Source organism: Dunckerocampus dactyliophorus, chromosome 13 (assembly GCF_027744805.1).
Source record: "Dunckerocampus dactyliophorus isolate RoL2022-P2 chromosome 13, RoL_Ddac_1.1, whole genome shotgun sequence".
NCBI classification, from domain to species: domain Eukaryota; kingdom Metazoa; phylum Chordata; class Actinopteri; order Syngnathiformes; family Syngnathidae; genus Dunckerocampus; species Dunckerocampus dactyliophorus.
This window is the reverse complement of record NC_072831.1, coordinates 3,084,636-3,103,344: the sequence shown is the minus strand read 5'-3', so window position 1 is coordinate 3,103,344 and position 18,709 is coordinate 3,084,636. Positions and strand designations below refer to the sequence as shown.

At 41.3% G+C, this 18,709-nt stretch overlaps 1 protein-coding gene across 2 annotated transcripts in view; it reads right to left on the bottom strand.

Moving 5' to 3' along the window:
• Positions 1-745: 745 nt before the first annotated feature.
• LOC129193084 (cytosolic phospholipase A2 beta-like) overlaps positions 746-18,709 on the bottom strand; it is a 57,613-nt gene continuing 39,649 nt past the window's right edge. For both annotated transcript variants that reach the window (XM_054797698.1, XM_054797699.1), the window contains 6 exons: positions 16,091-16,228; positions 15,893-16,000; positions 13,388-13,567; positions 11,498-11,670; positions 10,055-10,241; positions 746-3,374 (listed from right to left, as the gene is read on the bottom strand). In XM_054797698.1, coding sequence (XP_054653673.1) covers positions 3,157-3,374; positions 10,055-10,241; positions 11,498-11,670; positions 13,388-13,567; positions 15,893-16,000; positions 16,091-16,228 — 1,004 coding nt within the window. In that variant the 3' untranslated portion in view covers positions 746-3,156. The remainder of the gene's footprint in view (positions 3,375-10,054; positions 10,242-11,497; positions 11,671-13,387; positions 13,568-15,892; positions 16,001-16,090; positions 16,229-18,709) is intronic.

Here is an 18,709-nt window from a genome sequence, read left to right as displayed (position 1 = left end):
CTCTTGACTCAAGGGGTATGGGACAGCATAAGGAGGATTCTGAGCTGGGAGAGGGGGACATATTTTTTTCCAACATTTGCCAGAGGAGCCAGGAGAAGATGGGATGTCTCCTTTTTGAGGACAGCCGCCTGAAACTGTATGTTTTTGCTTCAATCAATAACACTGTAAAGTGAATCTAAGATGGTGAATCTGAAATTGATTGGCGTTGAAAGGCATTTATCGGCATAAGCCGCTCACGTGATTATTCACAGAAATCGGCCTGATTGGTGGCAAGCTAGCAAGCTCACTAGTTAGCCTCTCCACTTTACTTATTATAAACTTAAGAAATGCACGGTGGCCTAGTGGTCAGCATGTTGGCCACAGACTCAGGAGATCGAGAAGATCTGGATTTGAATCTCCATTTGGGCATCTCTGTTTGGAGTTTGCATGTTCTCCCCGTGCGTACGTGGGTTTCCTTCCACATTCCAAAACATGCATGTTAGGCTAATTGGCAACTGTAGATTGTCCATAGGTATGAATGTGAGAGTGAATGGTTTGTCTCTATGTGCCCTGCCATTGGCTGGCGATTGATTCCAGGCTGCACCCCGCCTCTCGCCCAGAGTCAGCTGGGATACCCCCGCGACCCTAGTAAGAACAAGCGGCATATAAAATGGACGGATGGATGGATAAACTTAAGAAAGTGTTTTAAACAGAGTCGGAAGAAGGACAAAGAACAAACAGAATGAGAGTATTTTACCTCCACAGAAAGACTTTATTTCTTTTAGCTGTCATTTCAGGGTTGAATACATGCTCAATTGGGCTTTCATCCAAGCAGCAAAGCAGTCTTATTTCACTCCAGTACTGTGCAAAAGTCTGAGGCCAGCATTAGATGTGTTGTTTTAACACCCTAATGACGACATAGGTGGAATTGGAAATGAATTTCAAACTTTAAAAAAAGTCCCACTATTATTCTGGGCAGTGGACAGTTCTCTCGATGCTGGATTGACTCAAAGAGTAAAAATGAATTCCTAATTCTGACCAAAATGTAAATGTTACCATGAGTATTATTACTGTTAGTAGGTCTTACCCTTTCAAGCCTCGACAGAGGTTCCATTGACGTTCGGCGCCTCTCGGTTTCGAGTGCGAGCTACCCCCCCATGTTCCATCCGCTAAGTGTCAACATCTGCCCAACAGACAGGACACATCAACTGTTCAAACCACGCTTTTCTCCACAGCCCGTTTCCATGTATAATCCACCAGTATAATCCACCATGTATAATCCACCAGTATGTGCTATTGGATGGTGCAGTAGTTCAAGCATCTGTTGATGATCAAGAATGTACGTGTTGCGTACATGCGGTCCTCGTGTTGTGACGTTTCATGGTTACATACGCACAAAAAGGAAAAGGCAACTAGTTGCAAAAAATGCAGCATCTTCTCGAGTAAAAAGTCACATTTAAAGCATACAATTCTTTTTTTTCCTAAAAAGGAAAAACATCTTGTCTAGCAATTTTCACTTGATAAAAAGAGTACATTAAGAAAGTATAGCTAGCCAATTCTAATGAAAATATTTTGCCAGACATTAGTTCTTTTTTCTCATAAGCTAAAAACCCCATTTGGATTCTTCTTCAACAACATATTTATATATATTTGTCTGGTTTCTAAACTTTCTAAATTTAAGAACGGACTCACACACAGAAACTGTATCTACACTGCAAAAACTACATTTGCAACCATTTCTTAAAGATTTGCTGATTTTGGACCAGTGTGAAGGCTGATCTGCTCCTATGAAATGGACAGTGATAACTAAGAAGCGTAGTGGTGTCATTATTGAGACTTTCTCCTACCAATAAGCCTGTCTCTCCCTCCTTTGCAACACCCCATTTCATTGTGCAAGACACCCAAAGGGATAAAAGTAAGGAGTTGTTTTCTTATACCCGAGTCACCTCCAGGCAGAATGAGCCAGAATGCCGTCGGAATGAACATTCTTGGTTTATTCCTGCATATTGAAGTGTATTCTAAAAATTCTGACTGCATTCTGAGGGCATTCCCAATATCAGGGCCCATTCTTGTGGTCAGCCCGAATGCTTTTAGTAGAGATGTACGGTATCTTCTTTTGCAAACCAACCGATACCGATAACTAACTAATATTAGTGGTTAGCATGTTGGCCACACAGTCAGGAGATCGGGAAGATCTGGGTTCGAATCTCCTTTGGGCATCTCTGTGTGGAGTTTGCATGTTCTCCCCGTGCATGGGTGGGTTTTCTCTGGGTACTCCGGACTCTAAATTGTGTGAATGTGTGAGTGTAAATGTTTGTTTGTCTATACTGTATGCTGGGATAGGCTCCTAGTGAGGATAAGTGGCATGGTGATGGATGGGTAGATGGATGGAGTTCTAAATTCTCTTACAGTATTCCCAACAGCATTCTGAATATCCTGACCGCATTCGTGAAAAAAACAAAAACGCAGCTGAAACATCATTGCATCGCCTTAATCACATCACATTCACGTCATTGTCAAGGAAAAAAGTGGTCGTTGGTGTGGGCAGTCAGAGGTGCTCAAAGCGTCACTCACCACTTCCGTGTTGCCAATTTACTTCACGTCATTTACATCGCAAGAAATCCAGGAAGCCCCTGAAGCTACTACTCCTGATGAGTATTCAAGCGCCATTCAAAGCCTCTCCCGAATGTGCCGTGAATTTTGAACCCTTTTCATTTCAGCGTGGCTCAGGTGGTCGAGTGGTCGTCTCCCAACCTGAAGGTTGCAGGCTCCCGTGATCGTGTCGAAGTGTCCTTGGGCAAGATACTGAAACCCCAGTTGCTCCTGATGCTGCGTCATCATTAGGGAAATGTGCTAGCAGTGTCAAAGCGCTTTGAGTGCCTTGGAGGTGGAAAAGCGCTATACGAGTGAAAGACCTTTCCAGCTGGCTCTTCTTGATTCATGCTTAGTGTGTCCCTTAAGCCCTCAAGGGAACCTCCAGTATTAATGATTGGCTATTATAACGGTTCCTAATGATTACACTCATGATTACATAAAGTGTATTGGATATGTGTTTAGGAAAGGCGTAAACCTGAGTAAACGTGTAAAAGCAAACTACAAAAGCTAATGGTGGACTAAGACTTCACAGTACTGTGTATCAGAGTATCTAAAGCGGTAGCATTAGCATTCTTACAGGATTTATTTCTCTATCTCTGATGCCATCTTAGCCTTCATGACCTTGTCCAGTGTTTCAAGTATGCTTCCCTTGTTGTTAGCAATATTATAGGCTGTCAGGCTCATTAACGCCTCAAAATCCTCCCCTGAGTATATCATTTGGTCGGTGGTGAATGGCGAGGTCGTAGTCCTCACGTCCACCTCTCCAGCTTCCATTTCTTCCTCTGTTTCACGCTTCACACCTGTCAGGCACAATCACAGCGATCACACAAATCATATAAAACAATCATGTTCTATCTGGATCATTAAAACTGAAATGAATAAACACACAATAATCACGGTACAAGTCCAAGTCAGTCACATTTCTGGGACATCAACAGTTTGGAGGCAGTAACGACTGTGGGGGAAATTATGGAAACTAGAGGAACTAGAACTAATGGAAATGAACAAAACCACCCCTATATCGTTTTGGGATTTTTCCATTGAACCCAAAGGGAAACACTGATGCATACACAGACATGGATAAAATTGTTGGTACCCTGCTGTGAAAGAAAGCCCACAATGGTCACTGAAATAACTCAAGCTGCCTCAAGTAATTTTCTTGAATACTGCAATTTGTCAAAATGTATGCTGACAAACTAGAACAAACTACATCTTTTTTAACTGCGTCTCAGACCAAATGGCTATGACCTGTGGAGTTCCCCAGGGGTCAATCCTGGGACCCCTATTGTTCAATCTGTACATGCTTCCTTTAGGCCAGCTAATACACAGCTGCAATGTGTCCTACCACAACTATGCAGACAACACTCGGATCTACGTGTCACTGACGGCAGGTGAACGCGGTCCTGCAGATTTACTCTGTCAAAACAACTTTCTCCAGCTAAACTCAGACAAAACTGAAATTATTGTCTTTGGCCCACAGAAACAAAGACAAAGTGTTATTAGCCACTTTGAGACTGTTTCTCTAAAACTAATCATCAGGTTAGAAATCCAGGGGTAATAATGGATGCAGGCCTGAACTTTAACAGCCACATTAAACCAACAACAGCAGCAGCTTTTTACCACCTGAAAAACATTGCCAAATTTAAGGGACTAGTGTCTAAGCCAGATTTAGAGACTGATCCATGCTTTTGTCTCCAGCAGGCTAGACTACTGTAACAGTCTTCTCATCGAGCTCTCTGGACGAGCTGTAAAAGAGCTTCAGAACATCCAAAATGCTGCTGCTCGACTAGAACCAATAAATATGAGCATATTAGTCCAGTACTCTCTCTGTACTAGCTTCCTGTTGCTCAGAGAATAGACTTTAAAACAGCTCTGCTCATGTACAAGTCTTTTCACGGTCTTGCGCCAAAGTCCATCTCTTGCATGTTACAGCCACATAAACCATCTCAGGCAGTGGTCTCCTGCGGGTACTCAGAGTCAGGACTAAGCACGGTGAGGCTGCGTTTCAGTTTTATACTGCCAAAATCTGCAACAGTCTTCCGAAAGATGTGCGACTATCCTCAACTCTGGAAATGTTCACATCCCGGCTAAAAACACAACTGAAACTATTTGATCTGCACTCGTCACTTTTTAGTCCTTTCATCCATCCATTTTCTATGCCGCTTATCCTCACTAGCGTCACAGGTATGCTGGAGCCTATCACAGCTGAGGCGGGGTACACCCTGGAATGGTTGCCTTGAATTATTTTTTTATTTTTTTGTTTTCTGGAATTATTTTAGGGAATTTTATGTCATGATTTTAGAATGATTTTATGATTTCTGGAATGACTTTATGAAGTGATTATACCCTTCTTTTTTGTAAAACGCTTGGAATTACCTTGTGTATGAATTGTGCTCTATAAATAGGCTGAGAGACAAATCTGGAGGTTTTGGCAAGTCAGTTCTACAAAGCCTACAGAGAAAAGAACAGCATACCTACTGTTAAAGCGTGTTTTTGTGGTGCAAAATGCCAGTCGTTAAGATAAAACCTCTGTCTGGCCGGAAACGACAGTTGTTTTAGTGGAATCAGTCTCGTTAGCATTCCATTCAGTTGTGACATGGCCATGGACCACTGCTTCTCCAATAGTCATGCGGGCATTATACAGTATTGACAATGAATGAAGTAAATAATTTTCATGAAAACCAAAGGTGGCTGAGTTGAGTTTATTTGTTAGAGGCTAAATGATTACATCTTTGAGGAAGGGATGAAAGGACTGCATTATATGTGATCTTCCCCTCGGTTCATGGCCTCCCTCACTCCTCTTTCAAACGACTGCTGTTGGCAGACAACGGCCCCACTCCACGGTATCTTAATGACTGTCGTTTGCACCACAAAAGAGTGTAACCGTTCATATTTGGGCGTGCCTCTATTTTACAGTACAAATACTTTGGATCCTGCACCATTGCCTCAGGCTAGAGCTGTCCTATCTAGTCTTTCTGCATGAAATGATAAGCCTGTTCGAATGAGAGGCGAAACATCTTCTAAAACAACCTGAACAGTCCAGTTGCGATCAATGCCCAAAGAGTGCAATGACCTTGATGATTGAGAACATTCACAAGCATGGACGAGACTCACTTATGTTTAAACCTCCACACTTTTTTCCCGCAGTGGTACACAAGTTTGCGTGCCAATGAGTAAATTGGTGGTCAGTGGGTGTGACGTTTATGCAAGCTGTGTGGGGCTGAGTGCCAGTTCACAAAGAACATTTTTAAATGTTCCAAATTTGTGACACGCATGTTTTCCGTGAACTAGTCGTGAATGCAGCGCCACCTATGTGCAAACAATGCAGACGGCCGTGTATCAAAGCGTGCCTCATTCACATGAATGGGTTCACTTTTCCACCACCTCTTGGAGGAAGTTGGGGGGAAATTCTCAAGTCATTTCTGTAGCCTCTTGGATCTTCCTTGTGATTTTCTGGTAATAAATGATCATAATGCCTAACGCCATGTCTTCTAGTCAGCAATTCCCTCTCCCGCACTGTCAACTGCCTCCTTTCGTCGAATGTATTGCCTCCTTCCTGCTCTTTGGACATTTCTATCTGCAGCTGTGAGAAAATATAATATAGACATACCTTTTTTTTAGACATACCTGCTGTTGCGTGGTGTCACGCAGGACACAGCGGGACCAAATAATGCCAGGACTGCGTTGCGCGTACTATTATCATGCACTTGTAAGTAATGCGGGAGTATACTCATTTCATGCCAGAGCGCACCATTTGCGCTCACTAATTGCGTAAGTGCATAGTTTATGCGTGAACAGAACGCAAACAGTGCAGTGACGCTTTTCAGGCGTGCCATTAATAAATGCATAGGTGACACGTACTGCTACAGCAAATTGCGGGACAATGTGGAGGCGAAATGCGTCCAAGTGTAAATGCCGCTTGAGGCTGCTTTGCTACACAGGTTGTGTTTAATTTGTGCAGGGTACAATGATATCTCAAGACTATCACAGCATTCGGGAGCCTGATATGTTGTCCAGTATCAGAAAGCTTGGTCTCAGTCGCATCTCATGGTTCCTCCAACAAAACAATGAGCCAAAACACACAACCAAAAACACGTAAGACTGACTAATAGCCAAACATTGGACTATTTTGCTGTGGTCCTCTATAAGCCCTGATTTCATTTGAACATGTGTGGAGAGAAACATGCAGTATGTAGAAGACACACGTCAAACCTGAGAAAGATGGAGGAATGGACCAGCTTACCTGTAGACAGGTGTAGGAGTCTCACTCATGATTGCACTAATTGCTTCATAAGATTGAGCAACTAAATATTGGGTTAAGGGTACCATCATTTTTGTTCAGGCCAGTTTTTTAAATCACAATTCAAAAGCAATACATGATTTCCATTTGTTCATTTTTAGTACCGTATTTTCCACACTATAAGCCACGCTTCTAACTTTGTAGTTTGGCTGGTCCTGCGACTTATGTATAAATATATATATCAATATATACTGCTCAAAAAAATTAGAGGAACACTTGGAAAACACATCAGATCTAAACTGGGGGAAAAATGATCTTCAATATGTTTCCTGATAATAAGTGGGTGATGTATTAGTCACAAAATGATGCCACATCATTTGATAGAAATGAAAATGATCACCCTATAGAGGGTGATGAACAGTGGTGAACCTTCCCAGGAGTGGCTGCTCAACCAAAATAATCCAAAGAAGGTAGCGGCAACTCATCTAAGAGGTCACAAAAGACCACACAACAACATCCAAAGACCTGCAGGCCTCACTTGCCTCAGTTAAGGTCAGTGTTCATGACTCCACCAAAAGAAAGACACTGGCCAAAAACGACCGACCAAAAAAGACCAAAACCACTGCTGAACAAAAAGAACATTAAGGCTTGTTTCAATTTAAGCCAGAAAACATCTTGATGATCCCCAAGACCTTTGGGAAAATACTGTGGTCTGACGAGACAAAAGTTGAACTTTTTGGAAGGTGTGTGTCCCATTACATCTGGCAGAAATGTAACGCTGCATTTCAGAAAATGAACATCATACCAAACGTGAAATATGGTGGTGGTAGTGTGACAGTCTGGGGCTGTGTTGCTGCTTCACAACCTGGAGGACTTTGTGTGGTAAATTGAACAATGAAGTCTGCTGTCTACCAAAAAATCCTGAAGGAGAATGTTGGTGACCTCAAGCTGAAAGCAACTTGGGTTCTGCAGCAGGACAATGATCCAAAACACACCAGCAAGTCCACCTCTGAATGGCTGAAGACTTTGGAGTGGCCTAGTCCAAGTCCTGACCTGAATCCTATTGAGATGCTGTGGCATGACCTTAAAAAGGCGCTTCATGCTGGAAAAGCCTCCAATGTGGCTGAATGACAACAATTCTGCAAAGATGAGTGGGCCAAAATTCCTCCCCAGTGCTGTAAGAGACTCATTGCAAGTTATCACAAACGCTTGATTGCAGTTGTTGCTGCTAAGGGTGACACAACCAGTTATTAGGTTTAGGGGGCAATCACTTTTACACACATGTGGGTTTGTTTTTTTTTTCTCTCTTAATAATAAAAACTTCAATGTAAAAACAGAATTTTGTGTTCAGTTGTGTTGTCATTGACTAACATTTCAATTTGTTTGATGATGTGAAACATTAAAGTGTGATAAACATGGAAGGGAGCAAACACACCACTGTATGTTCACTTATCCTATTCAGCCTCTCAGTATGTTCTTTATGCTATTGTGTAGCTGAATAACTGTTCATGTCCGTCATGCCGGACACCGATTCTGAAATGTCTGTACAGTAGTACCTCACATAACATAAACCTCCTTTTACATAAATTCCACTGAACATAAAGAATTTATGTTTTTGCATCGTATTACAGAAGAATTTCCTTATAACGTAAAGCGTCAAGTCAGTGCAAGTCTTTTTTTTTTGCAATCAACTTTATTAATGCCTCAAGTTGGTGCAAGTTCAGACTAACTTGGTGACGCCTTCTGACGCTTCACGCTCTCATTGGCTGATTTTCGGGGCACCGCCTCCGCTCTCATCTCATTGGCTGATTATCAGGGCACCGCCTCCGCTCTCATCTCATTGGTTGATTATCGGGGCACCGCCTACGCTCTCATCTCATTGGCTGACTTATACAGCGTGTCCGTGAGTTTGTGTGATTGACAGGCTTCTCCCTTCACCCTCCTTCCTCTTCGTAGTCCCCCTGAAACTAACTTAAACATTTAAGTTAAGTTACAAATTGAAATTTTGCACACAGCATTATCGTGTAGTGCGTGTGCGTTCCTGTGAGACCAGATGACTCTTAGACTCTTTAAGGCTCGTCCTCCTCCTCTTTCCTGCCTCCACTTGTGTGCTCCTGATCAAGACATCTCGTGAACGGTAGGATTGTTTTTGTTTTTCAGTTTAATTCATTTACAGTAATCTTATTTATTACCTGATTTTATATTGGAATGTTACTCTACTATGTTTATGCTAACGTTTTCTTATATTTTACCACCATATTTGGTGGACTTTGAAGATTTTGAAGGCCCAAAGGGGTGAGTTTGGGAAGATCTTTGAACGGATTAGGCTATTTACATGCATTTTACGCTTCGCATAACATAAAAACCCTATAACATAAAGGTTCTCGGAAGGGATTATTTACATTGTAGGGGCGTCTACTGTACTTGGTCTTGAATTTTGTGAAATAAATTTCTAAATACATGTGACTTATACTGCATATGTTTTTTTTCCTTACTGTACACTACGAAGCGGCTTATAGTCCAGAAAACACAGTGTGAGTTTCCAATTATTTCAGTGATTTGTGTGGGTTTTTTCCATCTTTGGCGTAAAGGTACCAACAATCTTGTCAGAGGCTAGCAATCGGGCACCGCTGAGCTGAGTTTTGAAGATTCAGTGCCTTGCTAATGACACCTCGGCACCGCAGGAGCATCTGCTAGTAACTCTCAGTGACAAGCGTGTGGAAGAGATACCAGGAGACAGGCCAGAACATTATGAGAGGTGGACCACAACCCAGTAGCAGGACCATATGTGCTCCTTTGTCCAAGGAGGAACAACAGGTGCCTTCCTTAACAAAGCCTAGAAACTGATGTTCAGCAGGCCACTTGTGTGCATGTTTCTGTCCAAAGTGTCAGAAACAGATTCTGTCAGGTTCGCATGAGAGCCCAACATCCCAACATCCACAAGTGCTGGCGTTTGCCAGAGACCACCAGGATCGACAGATTTACCACTGATGCCCTGTTCTCCTCACAGATGACTGCAGGTTTATTTTGAATGTCAGAGAGTACGAAGATGTTCTGGAGAACGTTCTGATTTCTCCAGCATCTTCCAGCATGACCCGTTTGGTGGTAGGCCAGTGATGGTGTGGGGACCTCTACGTGCACACCAGAGGTGCCCAGACTACAAAAAGTGTTTTACACTAGAGATGATGTACTTTATGATCATTGACTATTGCTGGGTCCGTATGCTTTCAATGTACACACCTGGTTGTTTGAAGTGCTTGAATGAAATATTGACAAGCGGGAAGAGAATCACGATTGGTGCCTTGGGATTCTCTTCATCCTCAAAGATGTAGACCTCCTTCTGAGGTTCTGCTTCCAGTCGGGCAAAATCAACATGAGGGAAGGCAAGCTTATGGTCCTCACAGTAAGCGGCTGTCTGCTTTATGGCCTGTTACAATGACAGTCATGTTCATAATTTGTACTTTCTTACAAGATCATTTGTTACTAGGGTGTAACGGTACATGAATTCGGATTTGGATGTTTTGACATGGAACCTGTATTGGTTTCTCACGTGGTACACATTAGGTGTTTATGGCATCACATTATAGTGCCTGAGGAGAATATATCGACCTACTCTTAATTTACTTGAAAGTGATGCCATGTTTGTTGTATATGTTTACTTTTGTCAACATTTTTTAAAATTGAAATTAACTCTAAACCGCCCTTCCAGTCTCTTCAGCAACACAAACTCAGCGTAACACTTCCTGTATCCGGCCATCAAAATAAACAGTTGTGCCACACATTCAGTCCACACTTTTCGCTACGAAAAGTCGCTTGCTGTTTTGGTTTTGCAGCATATTTTATAGAGCAGCCCTTTCTCATCTGAAAATGAAACAATTTCACCCATTTCACCTCTTGTTCTTTGGTCTGCAAATACCTTGACAGACATCAATCCATTTTCTCACGAGGGTTGCGGGGGTATGCTGGAGCCAACAGCCAGTCCACCTTAAAAAAACTCTTTTTTTATTTTACTTTTATTAAGTGGACGTTGCTCTGCCCGTTTGTTTCGCCGTACTACAGGGTTAGCAAGCAGCATTAGCTGCATTATACGCTAACCTGCAAAATAGCAGCATGTACTACGGAACGCGCTGTTGATGAATTGATTGGCTGCAGAAGTAAGTACGTGCAAACAGGATCTTATCATTGGCTTCATCTCCATGTCTTAAGGTGTAGTCCATGTTTTGCAACTTCTCTATTTCACCTCCAAATGTTTCCTCCTTCTATTGACACATGGCTCAAATCTTGGCTATAATCACTGTAAACATCCTCTGTCTCGTACACCGCTATGTTTGCTTAGCTGAGTGATAGTACCGAGGCTGACACGCAAGAGCCAGCTCGTCATGACTGGCGCCATGAAATATAAATGTCACTTTTGCAAATTTACTCTTTGCTTTCAAAAATTGAATTATGTAGACCGTTATTACATACAATATACAATATATTTAAGCAAAGTTGATGAATCATGTCAGTGAGCCTTTGAAGCTGTTTACACAACTAAGCAGTTTTATGTTTCCCATTTTGATCCCTTACTATACCCACAATGATCCCAACCGTGACATTAAAACAGAGGCACATACCTAACCGCGATGATGGCGTACCGTTACACCCATAGTTGTGAGCAGATCAGAAGATTTTGACATTTACCATGAGGATGTTGTCTGGGTTCCATGAATAATCAAGGCATATGATTATATCCACCTCTCTCTCTGGACGTAGGACGGGGGCCAAGCCAATATTGATGGCAAGAGCAGAATCAACAAGATGCAAAGCGGAGTCACGCGGTGTCAAGATGTTTGGAAACGCATCAGGGTGTGTTTCTATGAACAGAATACATTGAGGTGGAAAACACATGAAGGAACCAGATGTCATCAAACATAACAAGCAGGAATGCCACGTAAAACTAATGATCATAGAAATGTGCCAGTTATTTTCAGTGGTACCTCGGTTTACGTCCGCCCAGGTTTGCGCGTTTTTCGGTTAACACGGAAAATTGTGTGTGCTCGCCAGCCTGGTTAGCATGCAATATGGCACGCGTAACAAACTTGCTTGGTTTCTTTATGCAGCCATCTTGGATCATGCATCCAAGGCGAAATAGCTTGATACTTATGTTTCCCGTGTCACAACATCAAACGTCAACCAGGAGCTGTCACATGACTTCAGTCAGCTGACGTGAAGTCCCCTCCTGATTCGCTGTCGCCCAGATGCAAGCAATGTTGTGGCTGGTGGCTGACGACGACTCAAGCGGCACACAAGAAGCACATTGACCACCATTATTTGACTTCTGGGTAAACAAGTCAGCGGTAAGATGCATACACCAATAGCCACCATCATATCTTAAGCCGCTAGTTTGTGAGAAAAACGTCACTTGCTTGACAGATGCCAACTGCCTTTGGAAAATGTGTTTTTTCCCCATTGACATGTTTTTTAATTTATGATTTCACAAAAAGGTGTTGTCATTCGCTTCCATTTTTGTTGTGTTACCTCGATTTTGGCTGCATTAGTTTCTTGGTAATTGTCTCATTTATTGCATATTTATAATTTTATAATGGTTGCTAGACATAATGCTAACCAGTGGTAGAACATGGACTGTGTATGATGAACGCTACGTAGTCCCATTGATTGAAATGCTACTGAATCTCCATATGCACAGAAATATGAATGAATTATGTAATAATGTAATAATCTTTATTGCCATATTGAACTGAAGTGTGAATTATGCCTGTTTTTTGGCCTCTAAAGGTCAGGTTTTTTTGTACAGTTGTTTCACACCCAAAGCGAACTGGATTTGTTCATGATGAAGTGGCGATGGTAGGCGACTGGTAGGGCTCTATTTTTCCTTACTTTACTGTCGATGGATTATGGACCAAGGAGGAAAAAAGCGATAGTCCTCCCCCTCCTCCTCCTCCCTCTCTGCAAAACTCACTTAAAACTATTGTCTATTTATTGTCTATAAAATGTGTTTTGTGTTAAAATTTTTGATTAATTGGATTTACATTATTTTCTATGGGAAAATTTGCTTTGGTTACAGTAAAATGCACTCTAACCAAAGCAAATTTTCCCATAGAAAAGAATGAGTTTGAGTCGGACCTTCCGGAACGGATTAATGACGCTAACCAAGGCACCACTGTATTTTTTTGTTCCTTCTAAGGCAGGGTTGTCAAACTTGCCTTCCACATTTGGCAATTTTGGTGCATCCTGGGGGTTTTATATTCATATTACATATATATATATATATATATATATATATATATGCTGTATATAGTGCGGCAAACTAGAGTCCCTCAAGAGATGGTCAGATGCACAGGCATTATTAACAAGATTACATTTTAATAATATAATAATGAATATTGAGAAGATTGGATCAGTTGTAGTTTTTTTGGAATACTTGACTATTTTTTTTTTTTATGTGGCACCTCATCCAGACGCTACCTCTATCGGCTCCCAGATAAGGTGAGTTTGAGACCCCTGCTTTCAGGACAAATGTAAGACAATTGTTCAGACCGTATTGGTGAATCAGGGACATTGTGTGCCTACCTTTCCAGGCTTTAAAATTGGCGTGTTTGTTGTAGTTTGAGTGCAGCAAGAGACCATGCATGAAATTGTAAACTGTAGAGACAACTGGGCGGTTCCTCAAGAAATCACTGATGATTTTGGAGACGTGTGTGGATGGATCTACGAGCTGCGTATCAAGAGTGGATGGCTCACTATCAGCTTCTGTCAAAGAGAAGTCAAAAAGGTAGTCAGCAGCACTGCACTGGAAGCTGTAGTCATGTTAACCACAACTTGTTACTGTCATGAATGATGGTTACCATACAATATGCCTCAACATTCAGCAGGAACGCTGTATGTCTGCTTAACACTTAATATACAATAATAGACGAAGAAAGACTATCCCTGCTCTGTCTTCTTCTGAGCAGTCTAGACATGATCAGATTTTAAAGAATGCACGCCTATGCAAGATTTTATTGAATTGTTTGTTTATGAAGTGCTATGGCAGATCAGGCAGTATTTATGTCATATGTCTTACAATGCGGCCCCCTGCTATCGTGCGGTTTTTCAAATAATAATTAGTTAATAAATGATGGCTGTTTTGTGGCTGACTATGGCCTATTATTAGTGAAAAAATACTGAAAGACAAGTTAAAGTGGGTTGCAAAAGTATTCATACTCATGAGCAAAACTGTGTTCTCGGCACAGAACAAAGGAAAAGTGTGTTTCTCCTGTTTGCATGAAAGGAAATAGCACAGACATGACAATCCATCACTGTTTTTGTTCACAAGCACTCTTTGCTATAGATAGATTGCATAAGTCTGTATTTAATTTTACAAAAGTATTCATACCATTGCACCGAAGTTGTCATTTTCCAAAATGATTGCACACCAAAAACGATTGAATCACAGCATTTACACACCTGTGACTCGCATATATAAATATAAATATATATATATATAACATATAAATTTACTAATAGGCCACAATTTAAATTAGTAATTGAAATTACAAAATTAGTAAATTATTAAATGTACTAATTTACTAGTAATTAGTAAATTAGTAATTTACTAATTACTAATTAGTAAATTAGTAATTTACTAATTAAATTGACTAATTTAATTAGTAAATTATTGCAACTAATTAGGCAACTAATTAAATTGACTAATTTAATTAGTAAATTAAATTAGTAAATTAAATTTACAATCAGCGTGACTTACTAATTTATATATATCTGTAAAAATAGAATGAAGCCATGAATTTAGAAGTGCGGCGTGGCGAGGGATCGGTATCCTGTTTGTATTCATACTTTCTATATACTTTGAAAGTATATACAATACTTTCAACTTTTAGAAACACTGCACCTGTGTGCTGCTTTTGCAGTAAAACAGTGGCTGTTGCTAAAGAATACAGTTATCCCTCGCTACACTGCGTTTTAAACATGGCGCCTTGCTCTGTTTTTTCACAAAGTAGCTCATTAATGAATGATCACTGTTTCGTGGTTGAATGCGGCCTATTATTAGGAACAAAAATGTGCATTTTTAAGCAAACTGTACTTATTCTTGGCCTAAAGTAAGCATTTTCAAGCATAAAAATGTCTCCATGAACTAAAATACAAATACAAGGCAGCAGAAACCTCGTGATGAATGAAGAAGTGAATGTAGTATTCTACATTGTCCACAAGGTGTCAATGTTCGGTGAGACAATGACCACACGTGATCGCCAGAAATGCATTGTAGGTTTAAATGATCTCACACAATAATAATAACATCATAGTTGTAATATTAACATGGGATACTGCTGGGCCCATAACCCACGACAAGCTAAAACTCAACTCCGAACCACCGACTTCCTGTCTGTCCCCCATTAAGCTCCCGCTAGGGAACACATCTACTGTGACATACATGAACATGAGTTTTATTATGTCTTAAATAGCTTCTTTACTATTATTATGTCGACTATATTGGCTAATAGGAACAAGGAACTGCTAATGTGTGAGTCTATGTTATCTTATTCATGTCTACTTTGTCTTATTTTCTCTGATTATATCGACTATATTGCATAATGGAGTGTAAAGGTGACTATAGGGGTGTTATTTCTTGTTTAGAGGACTAATAGTGTTAAAACGTGTATTTAGAAGATCGCAAACAGGTTTTCTATGTCATAACTAAAAATATATATTCCATTTATTAATATTGAATCCTACTGGGCGGAAATTCACTTATCATGGCCGGGTCTGGAACCACTTAACCGCCATAAATGAGGGATGACTGGACTGGGGGAGGAGTCACATCCTGCACAGTAGAGGCCCATCGAAAAAAAAGCTGCTGCTTTAAAATTGGACAAATGTTTGTAATGTTCTGTATAAAACAATAAAACTTTGGCAGGCCGGGTATGGCCTGTGGATATTCACTTTTTCCATTTCCTGTGTGTCACAGATTTGAACGAATGTCGACTGATATCAATTAAGACAATAATGTATATTTTTTGCACAATAATTGACTTTTGTTTCTAAAAATGGACTTTGTGCTGGAATATAATAGAGCTTTACCTAAGTCGCTGATATCTGGGCCAAACCAGGTCTCCCAGTCTTGCTCCGGGTGAGGGTCTTGCATTAATAGTTGAGCCACGTTGACAGAAAAGAAGCTGCTCCAAATGCCTACATAATGTAGAATTGCAAGGAAAAGTTGAATTGATGATAGAAAGTTAAATTAAAAGTAGCATAAAAGCAGGGAAAAAATATTCTTACCAATCAGATAAGGGATACGGACTTCTGGGAGTTTTTTGATGAGATGACCAAGGAAGAACTGACTGCCAAAGTCTTCAGCTTTCACATACGCCCCGTACTTTTGAAAGCCAACCTCGTATGGCGTGAACTCACACCACTCTGATCATTTTGGATTTAAAATGGCACATGATAAGTTATTGGCATTTTACAGCATTCAGCTTGATCATTAATGCAGGAGATCCTCCGCTCTACGTACCGCTCTTCCTATGACAGCGATCTATGTGGAGTTTTATTGTGAGTCATACCTAAAAGATAGCTAAATGATCACCGAGTCTCTCACACTAATATTTAGAGCAGGGGTGTCAAACTCATTGTCATTGAGGGCCACATCGAGGTTACGGTTGCCCTCAGAGGGCCACTTGTAACTGTCAGTATTTATGAATCTAAATATGAATATAACCTCATCATATTATTACAGTTGCCCATGCATTAGATTATTATATTTTTACTAACAAATTGATGGATAACTTGCTTGGAAATGAGAAGTGAAGTGAGAATGTCATGGTGACAAGGAGACATTCAATTATTTGTTTTTGAAAAATGCTTGGAATATCTTGCTGCGTGATTAGATAATACTGACGTTTAGAAGAACCGCATGCAGTACAATTTTTCTGTCAAAATAACAGATCAAATACATTTCGAAGGGCAGAGGTGAAGTGCATTATTGACATGCATCATTCCAAGGGTTTCGCGGGCCGCATAAAATGATGTGGCGGGCCACATCTGGCCCCCGGGCCTTGTGTTTGACACCTGTGATTTAGAGTAAACAATTTATAGCAAACAAGCATTAAGGTGAAATAGGCTGTTCATCAGCTGATCAAAAGTTTAAGAGCATAGCTAAAAAAAAGTCAGAAAACCCCTACAATAGAAATCAAATGTTGAGAAAAGGAGTGAGTCATGAGTAGCTGTGCCATTCTTGCTAGAAGTCCCAGGGTTTTCTGCCCAGAGGACCATACTAAAACAAATCATTGGACCATGTTTTCGCTTGCCCGGACGCGGGTCATCGGGGCCCCCCTGTGGAGCCAGGCCTGGAGGAGGGGCACGATGGCAAGTGTCTCATCTACATTTCTGCCGTACCAATGTCAACGGACGCCTGCACTACCTCGTGCGGCCCATGGGGCCCAGCCAGGCACAGCCCGAAGAGACAACATGGCTCCCCCCTCCAATGAGCTCACCACTCACGGGAGGGGCCAAAGGGATCGGGTGCAGAGTGAGCTGGGAGGCAGCTGAAGATCCTCGGCTATAGAAGCTTGGGACGTGGAATGTCACCTCTCTGGTAGGGCAAGAGCCTGAGCTGGTGCACGAGGTTGACAAGTTCGGACTCACCTCAACGCACAGCAAGGGCTCTGGAACCAGTCCTCTCGAGAGGGGCTGGAGTTTGTTCAACAGTGAGAGGCGACGGGCAGAGGCGGCAATTCTTGTTGCGCCATGGCTTGCGGCTTGTACGTTGGAGTTTAACCTGGTGAACGAAAGGGTAGCTTCCCTCTGCCTTCGGGTGGAGGGGATGGGTCCTGACTGTTGTTTGCGCTTATGCGCCAAACAGCAGTTCAGAATACCCCCCTTTTTGGAGTTTCTAGAGGGAGTACTGGAGAGAGCGCCCTCAGGTGCTCCATCAGTTCCCTTTCAGTAACTGAGTAGAGAGTAGAGCGTCCTTGCCTCATTTACAAAACAATGGTGACAAGATGGGCTGTTCACACATGACTAAGGATATTAGTTCAAAACTAACTTTGGCGCCCCTGCACAACCTGAAGCTCCATTGTTCCATTGAAGGATCATGATGGTGCCCCCTCCACTGTTTCGTGTGGAAAACATCTCAGGTGTTTTTAACTTTGGAAGCCACCAGGACTGTCATGCTTACATTTTTTCCTCATCAGAGAATAAAACTGCCAATTTGGTGGCCTTGAAGGAGACGAGTCCTTTGAAAAGCTTTTTTCTTCTTAAAAGCCTTCTCTGGCAGATGGCCACTGCCGGAGCAATGCACGTCTGAAAGCTGTAAAAAAAAAAAACAAAAACAATACAACAAGAAAGTAGAGCTTGGACACCCTTTACCGTCGCCTTCCTGGCAAAACATGCATGGGTGTCCAAATTGTGGTGCAGGGCCATCTGTGGAACGTGGCTCATTGCACATAAAATAAACAAAAACCCACCAAAAGTGGAAAAATAGAGCAGAAATGTATAATGTATCTAGAAAACGCTAAGATGTTGAAGCAAATACCTAATAAAAACACAAAGATTTGTCTTTAAATGTATATGTACCGTATGTATAATGTATGTATATGTTGTTTTTTAAATTATTTTATTTTATTTATAACTATCAAAGGAATGCCGGACAGCCCTGATGTGAAAAGACAAAGGCACGTTGATAAGAGAAAAACAGTGAGCTGTATGATTATTATTATTATACAGTGTGTTATCATAACAGCAGTTTATTTGCTCTCATTAAATGTTGACAATAATATCTTTGAACATCAGTTTGTGGGACAATAAACATTTTAAAATGCACCTGCATTGTTTTGTGACTCCGGTGGGAAGTGGGAAAATCTGAAAACGCCGTCTTGTCGTTTCCGTGTAGACACGTAA